Raw genomic sequence first — 8369 nt, 5'->3', positions numbered from 1 at the left:
AAATGTAACCAGATGTTTAGGATTTGCATCATATGAGTTCGACACAAAATTATTGGAAGACAAAAATAGCATAGAATATTAAATCTTTTTAGACTCAGTGACATAAAGAGTTCCAGAGAAAAGCCAAAACCATGATCCTCCCAACTGCTGTGCTGCACAATCAGATTCAGGTGAAGATAAAAAAAAGTTAATAACAGCTTATACTGACTTGATTTATCTTAGCAGTAGTTAAAAATGAAAGAATGCCTTGTAGATTGCAGTAGTCTGTCAAGAGCAGAATCACCACTGCAGGACTCGTGCTCTGATGGCAGGTTTGACTGATGACAGGGTGCACAGCACACATCAAATAAACCACCACATCTAACAACCAATGTGACAGCAATAAATCATGATGAACCACCTCAAATAATGGAATTATAACATCTAGTGGTGAAAGCTAGACATAGACCTTAAAATGAAAAAGGATAGAGTTGAATTTAATTTGTGTGGAGGTTCTCTTTTGGACTGTCTTTATTTATTTAATGACTGACTATTCTGCCCCTGCATTCATTTATTGATGGGTGACTCTTCATTGTTTGACTGGTCACACCAGAATGTCATCCACTGTATCAGCTGATGTGAGGCCCCCAAAGCACACAGCTGTATTTTGAATCCCTGCAAGTTACAGTTTAGCTGAAGCTATTCTGAAGTGCAGCTATGACTGCTCATTAGTATGGAACACAATCAGAATAAATGAGAAATCATTAATGCACACAAAAACAACACAGCAAATTATTAGTTGTGGGATATTTTAATTTAAAGATCTTTCCAGTGCATACACTCTAATACTGTACATGCATTATGACGTCCTCTTCAAAGTCTCCCTCTTGCTGTTGGTTCAGTTTAGAAATGAAGGCACGTGTAGTTAAGAATCATTATGACAATTTCAGAAACCAGAGATGGAATACAAACTGAGGAAGACTGTAGTGGAACTCTTAACTCTTTCTTTCTGTGGGATTTAAATGTACAAACACAAAATGAAGTGACACAACACAAACTGTTAGGCGGTACAGTAACACTGACTTTACAAGTCAAAAGTCAAACTTGACGGGAGGATAAAACTGGAGTGTCACCTTTTTCAAATCATAGCCAGGAACGCTTTTAGGCTCTCAACACTAATGAAAATGTAGAACTGTTGGTTAATATGGGAGAAGCTCTATCAAAGTGAGGGAGTGACTGGGTGGAATGAGGATGAAGTGTGCTGAGGAGGAGCAGCCTGGCTGACTTCAGTAAGCGTGATTGGCCACAAACAGAGACTCCTGACCTGCTGCCCCCTTATCTCCAGAGGACACGTACTTCCCAAGAGCTGCCTGGCTGTTATTCTGTGGAGAAACACCAAGCAAAGAGGCAATAAAAGAAAAACTGGGTTAGTGTGGTTTTTTATTACATTCGTAAAATTCATTACAATTTTCATGACTGGAAAATTGTATGCAGAATGAGCTGTGGGTCCTCATGAGCTCCTTAGTTCCTCATGGGCCTCATGCAAGAAGCACTTATACAAACAGGTTTGTTGTTAGGTGGCAAGTAAGAGTTTGTGACATTTCGCCAATTTTCTCGTACTTCAAATTTCATCTGAGGTACCAATGAAATTCATGAGTGGTCCTGACCTGTTGTTCAAGTCATGAACAGACTGTGACATCACAACTAGTTTGCAGTGTGATGTCGAAACTTGAAGTCAGCGCACAAGAATATTTACATTTTCATATATTCTGGATATATCAATAAAGGAAGGAGGAGATTTCTTTTTAAGAATTTCTAACTAGGTAAATCTTTTTTGTGAAATAATCAGAAACAAATTATTCGAAGCAGAATATTTTTATATATCTTAAAACACATCTGCAGGGAACCATTAATAAAATTATTTACCACTTATCAACCCCTTATTTAGTATGCTGCTTGTTAGAAAGTATACAATTACACGTGAATGCACTAATAATAATAACCCAATAATACTACATGAAGGAAACTCTGAAAGGCATTAATAATAATGAGTACTTTTACTTTTGATAACTCAGAATATTTTGCTATTAATGCTTCTGTACCTTTAGGACTTTTTTTTTTTTACTGAAATACTGCTTTTGTTTCTCATGTAAAAGATCTCAATACTTCACACACAAATTGTGCTGTATCAAGCTGAGAATAAGGAATGGTTTATGTAGTCGTAGTATACAAGGTTTGTCCTACTGTATCTGGATAAACAAACTTCTCACCAGGGCTCTTTTGATGTACTCTTCCTGGCAGGCCTTGCCGTTCTCCTTCTTGCCTCCCCAAGCCTTGAGTGCAGAGGCCTGCAGGGCCCGGCCGTAGGAGAAAGTGAGGGCCCAGGGTCGGTGCAGAGGACACTGGTTGATGGCATTCAGGTTGATGGTGGCCTCCTCCTCACTCTGGCCACCCGACAAGAAGGTCACACCTGAGTGAGGTGAACACAAAGGAATAGTGGGTCAGGTGGGAATAGTTATTTGTCATAAACATATGTAGACACAGTATATCTATCTGTGCAGGCTCACCCGGCACAGCGGGGGGCACAGTGCGACGCAGGGCAGTGACAGTTGCCATGGCGATCTCCTGAGGGCTGTACTTTTTGGGGCAGGAGTGTCCAGCAGTCACCATGTTGGGCTTGAGCAGCGTGCCTTCCAGATAAACATGGTGATCAGACAGAGCCTTGTAGACAGCTGCCAACACCTGCAGCAGCAGGGAGAACAAGGAATCAGATTCAGTTATGAAATATTAGAAAAAGGCACTCTGATTTCCATTCACTCGGCAATGAAGTAAATTAGGATGATATTGATAACTGTGCTTTCCAGAATAGGGGTATTAACAAAAAATAAATTCTATGTAATTAAGGATTAAACCTCATTAAAATGACATTTGGTTTCGTTGAGACCTGATAGATAATCTTGTCAAGTCTTAAAGTCTGTAATACTGTAGAGGTGGCAGGCATGGGTGTGGCAGAATGGTTCAACAGCACCACCTACGATATTTCAACGAAGCAGCCCCCACCGCACGTTAAACCTACATGTATGATTTTTTTGAGAGCATGATTCAGGGAGATTACTACATTTTCCTGCATTCATCAGAGTTAGATTGCAATACAATACCTATCATATCAGAGATGGAGCACAATGGCAGGGATAATATCCCGTCCATGTGTTCCCAGCATCACTCACCTTCTCAGTCACATACTGGCAACGCTGCAGGTCATGGTCACCGTCTGGGAGAATCTCAGGCTCCACGATGGGCACAATGCCATGCTAAGGGGGGACAGCGGGGGAGGGCATTTAGAGGTGGATTGTAAAGAGCACAGCAATCAGCGTCATGGCAACAGACAATAGCATATCCTCTCTTGTGTACTAATTGGTACACAGTAATAAGAGAAGCTGATGGGCCAACAGTGTGCTGAGTTGTGTAACAGCTGTTTGAAAGCTGTTTGTGTTACATCACTGCACTGCAGAAATAGTGTTTAGGTGAGCTCAGCTCAATGAGTTCTTCACAGCTGTAGAGCTGGGAATGTAAATGTGTATGTGTGTGTGTGTGTGTGTGTGTGTGTGTGTGTGTGTGTGTGGGGCTAACCATCTGGCAGATGCTGGCGTAGCGGGCCAGCACATTGGCGTTCTCCATGATGGCCAGGTTGGATGGGGTGGTGGAGGTGATCTTTAACACACAGCGCCACTTGGCGAAGTCAGCACCGTCCTTCTTGTACTGAGCACAGCGCTCATAGAGCCCATCAAGACCTGACAGGGACACAGCAGAGAAGGCAGTTTGAGTGATGAAAGAAGGTGTGAACGAGGAATGAATCAAGAAGCAAGAGAAGGAAGCTGAGAGCAAACACTTTCTGCTCAAGCAGCACTACCAGTGAGACTTCTCTTACTTGAATGAATTTTCGATGCCTAGCATCTGCTCAAACTGTTCGTGGTAGAGCTGCATTGTGGGTAATGTAGGCAGAAGGTTTTGACAAGGAAGAAGAATATGTAAAATAAAAAAAGACTATCTCTGGTTCTCCTGCATCCAATTTGATCCATTTAAAAAAAACTCTGATAAGAGTGTAATGCTAAATTGGTGGAGTACTCTCACATACATGAGACTGATATTGATATTTTAATTTCACTCTAAAAAAAAACAAAGCAAATAAGCATGAATTTATGCTCAAGTATATATAAAGTGTGCATTTTTCATTGTCATGATGTCTCATTTTAAACTTGCAGCATCCCTCCACTTCGCATCCTGATGACAGTAAATCCCATCAGTTGACAATACCATTGTCAATAATTGCTTAGGGCACAAATGTTCCAGAACAACACATGTATCTTGTCATGCCCTCATTGTGAAACTGCAATTGTATAACAAAGAGCACCTCTCTACCTTGAGTGGTGGTTTCTCCATTGGTGCCTGCGAGGGGAACCACACCTTTGTCCACCTTGATGCCCACCACCATTCCCTTTTCTTTGACGAGCTGAGGGAAGAGCTTGCCGTTGTCTGTCTTTTGGTAGAGTGTCTCGTGGAAGAAGATGACGCCACCAATGCAAGGTTTGACCCGGTCGTCAGCAGTGAAGAGAAGCTGGCGGTAAAGCCTCCTGTTCTCCTCTGTGTTCTCAGCGTTAATGCTCTGGAAGCGCTTGGCCACACTGCCTTGAAGTGCCAGGTAAAAACAGGTTGGGTGGGTGGAGTTAGAGACTCAACAATTTTTTAAAGAAAATCTGCATTACAAACTGGAGTTTGAAAGTCATTAGAATTTACCTGACAGAGGGAGTCTAATTAAAAATCAACTTACACTATGTGATGTGTAGGATCCTGTGTTTTTGGAGCTTGAGGGATACTATGGCCTTAAAATCAGGATATCTCCACCTCTGCTGTTTTGAGTTTGAAAATCCTTTTTAGTTTGTCTCTCATGACTCCCCAAACTTTGTAGAAAGCTTCTGACCCTTTATAGGTAAATCATACCTACCCCTCAGATATAACTGGTGATAACTTGGGGAGTCCCGAGGCCAGGTCAGGAGTTTCTGCTATTTTGTCCACAACATATAATGTGCAATTGCAAAGAATGTGTGTTTGTTGTCTCTAACTTTTCAGCCCACAACTGGAGATATGACCAGGTAACAGAGGGGAGTAAACGTGCAGTTTGTAAATGTTACCTACAATACAGTAGGTACAAATTAGAAGACAACTACAGTGTAAGTGATTTTACACCAGGAGTAAATTACATTAACTCAGCAGTTAAGGTTAATAATGTAGTAGTATCCAAATTTTATTGTGTTACTGTAACTGTTTCTAATCTGATCACTGTGTTGCTGAACTGGACTGTGGTCAGTCATTGTGGTTGATAAGGCAGGGCAATATATCAGTATAATATCATTATCGTGATATGAAACTAGATCATCTTAGATCATCATCATCTTAGATTTTGGATATCGTAATATCATGATGTTACAATGTTACGATGTGGATATAATGACTAAGTGCTTTTACCCACTTAGTCATTATATCCACATTACTGATGATTATTTATCAAAAATTTCATTGTGTTAATATTTTTTGAAAGCATCAATAGCCATCCCTACAATACTGTCACAATATCGATAATGAGTTATTCATCAAAAATACTGCCATTCATTACTGCCTCCTTCTTCTCTGCAAGTCACACAGTGAGTCTGTGGTACCTGTGGATTCATCGGCTGCCAGGATGCCTTTCCCAGCAGCTACGATCCTCTGAGCGATTTCACTGAGCTCCTTCTTCTGCTCAGAAGTCAGGAAGGGATACGCGTGAGTCATGTTGACTGTAAAAGAGACAAGAAGAGAAAGAAAGGTAGAGACCAATATTGGGTCATTTCTAAAGGACACAGAAGTAGATTGTGCAGTTTTACAAAATCAAACCACAAGATGTTTACACAAAATTCACCACATCTGAAAAGGAAATGTTGTGAAGGAAATGTTATGAGAGAGCCTACTTTCCCTAAAAAACTCAATTCCCCAAGGACCCCTATGTAAGACCCCAATGACCTATGGAACCTCTTCAAGGTCTCTGGGATGCCATCAGAGCCCCTGGAATTTCTATGAACAACAGAGCCCTATCAAAGAAAACCTTGGATCCCCTGAAAGAGCAGCAATTACTTCAGGAGATCCTGGAACCTTCCAAAGGACACTTGGAATTCACTCAAGAACTCTTACAACTCATCCAGGAAGCTAAAAACCCCATAAAGGACCTCTGGAAACCCAGGTCAAAACTACTTTTAGGAGACCTGAAACAATCTGTAAAAGTTTCTATTAATTTGGATATTTTTATAGTTTATTTCATTCAACTGATGTATTTTATTTTTTAAAATTTTCACTAATTTAAAAACAGTTTTATGTCCCAAAGATTTGCCTACACAGTCTAAAAGCAATTTAATAAGAGTTTTCTCCACTCCATCAGAAACTCAGTTGAGCAAATTGTTGTATTTAATTCCTTCATACAGTATATTTCTTTATTTTTGAGGTTTTTGAGTTTTCACTCTGGTTCTTTTATGAATTGGTTATATTTCACCTTCCATATATCAAGAGATATGAAATGAAAACAGTAGCAATAACAGTAACAATGATGAAAATATATTTAAAAACTTAAATTGTACCTAAGTACAATTTTGAGTATTTCTATTTCTTTCTTACTTTATACTCCACTACATGTAGATGTACATGATCAGCTCATAAAATTTGATGCATTATTATAAATTCAACTACCCAACAGTATACAGTGGGTACAATGAGTTTAACCTCCACCAGCTACAACATCAAAATACTCACACTGATGCAACCCTCATAATCAAATATTATACATTATAATATATAAAGCTGCAACAATTAGTTGATTAATTGATCAGTTGCCAACTATTAAATTAATTGACAACAATTTTGATAATCATTTCTCTAATTCTCTAATTCCGGCTTCTAAAATGAGAATATTTCCGGTTTCTTTAGTCTGTCACACTGCACTTTATCTTTGGTTTGAGGACTGTTGGTCGGGACAAAACAAGGCCTTTTTCTGACATTTTACAGACCAAACAACTAATCAATTGATCAAGAAAATAATAGACAGATTATTGATGATGAAAATAGTCGTTAGTTGCAGCCCTAATGCATCACAGGAGCAATTATTCTGTAGAACGAGTTTTTTCTTTTGATACTTTACATTTTGCTCATCAAACTTCTATAGGCTACGTTTATTTAAGTGGGATTTTGAGGGCTTTTACTTGTAATCGAGGACTTTGTTGTATTGATGTTTTCACTCAAGTGAAGGATCTAAGTACTGCGTTTCAGGATCCCTGAAACTCACTTAAATCTATCTAAACCTGAGACGCTCTCCTACTGGTGAAAACTGCGTCATGACGAATAACTGTGACTTTAACTGTGTCATAACCTTCTCATAGGAGCACTCCTGCCGAACACCGACAAACAGCCGTTACAAAATATTACCAGTTTTGGCAGCGATATGTTTTGTTTCCTGCTTGTACTTACATTTACACCGCATTAATATCCTACTGTAGTAATACAATAATTTAGCAGCCTCTCGCGACGGCACTTCCGCGTCCTTGCCAAGCCTTCTGAATGACTTAATTGTACTGGGAGTTGCCAAATACTGGGCCTCAAAAAACACTTCGGGAGAAACAAGATCATTTTTATGATGCCACTCTATTCCGTTGTGAATTGATATGTGGCTTTAAGAAAACATCATTCTTAGAAATAGGCCTACTAAAATAATCACAACAATGTACAAAGCGCTTGGAAAATGCATTAATAAAGACGTAACGAGCTAGACTAATAAACTCTATGAAGTGAATATGAAAAAGTGTCATGCTCTCATCTACTGATCTAAACCCTTGAATGCATTAGTATTGAAAGTAGAAATTAAAACTCACCAGGATGTTGCTGTATACGTGCAGTGACAGGGGTAACAGACAAGTGCAGGAAGTTGCAGCTGTAACATGAGGGACATGAAGGATGAAGGACAGAGTACAGCAGAGTAGAGGGGGCACCCCCAGGCAGAGACTGTCCAATCAGAACGCAGCTTTCAACAAGCTCTAGCCAATAAGAGGATGTTGTGGAGGCTGAAATGATAGGAATGTCTAAACCCTCATTATTGTCTTACAGGCAACTATTCATGCATTGATCAAAAAACCTGCCACAGTTCTATTGATATTTTGTCACAAATATTCCAGAGATCTTTATCAAATGTAACCTATTCTAATTTCAAATTCACTCATTTTAAGTCTTTGGGGATTCAAAAATGAATATTTATTGCTTTTTAGGAAGATATACAGTTTGAAGAGGGGCTTTGCTTTATTTGGAGGCATCTCAAAATA

At 39.5% G+C, this 8369-nt stretch overlaps 1 protein-coding gene across 2 annotated transcripts; it reads right to left on the bottom strand.

Moving 5' to 3' along the window:
- Positions 1 to 771: 771 nt before the first annotated feature.
- LOC137201187 (fructose-bisphosphate aldolase A-like) lies at positions 772 to 8080 on the bottom strand. 2 transcript variants are annotated; one of them, XM_067616106.1, is made up of 8 exons: positions 7926 to 8080; positions 5694 to 5810; positions 4399 to 4665; positions 3610 to 3770; positions 3207 to 3290; positions 2547 to 2721; positions 2250 to 2449; positions 772 to 1361 (listed from the first exon to the last, which is right to left on the bottom strand). In XM_067616106.1, the coding sequence occupies exons 2-8, from the start codon at positions 5803 to 5805 to the stop codon at positions 1266 to 1268; spliced, it is 1095 nt and encodes a 364-aa protein (XP_067472207.1). In that variant the 5' UTR covers positions 5806 to 5810; positions 7926 to 8080; the 3' UTR covers positions 772 to 1265. The 2 variants fall into 2 exon arrangements, with proteins under 2 accessions (XP_067472207.1, XP_067472206.1); XM_067616105.1 differs by lacking the exon at positions 7926 to 8080 and adding an exon at positions 7525 to 7547.
- Positions 8081 to 8369: the final 289 nt, after the last annotated feature.

This window comes from Thunnus thynnus, chromosome 17, assembly GCF_963924715.1.
Source record: "Thunnus thynnus chromosome 17, fThuThy2.1, whole genome shotgun sequence".
Classification (NCBI taxonomy): Eukaryota; Metazoa; Chordata; class Actinopteri; order Scombriformes; family Scombridae; genus Thunnus; species Thunnus thynnus.
This window is presented reverse-complemented; position numbering and strand designations above follow the sequence as displayed.

Coding starts and splice junctions, on each gene's coding strand:
- LOC137201187 (XM_067616105.1), bottom strand. Junction 2,722..3,206: donor GCCAGTATGTGACTGAGAAG/GTGAGTGATGCT, acceptor CTGCTGCTGCAG/GTGTTGGCAGCTGTCTACAA. Junction 1,362..2,249: donor AGTACATCAAAAGAGCCCTG/GTGAGAAGTTTG, acceptor GTTTCTCCACAG/AATAACAGCCAGGCAGCTCT.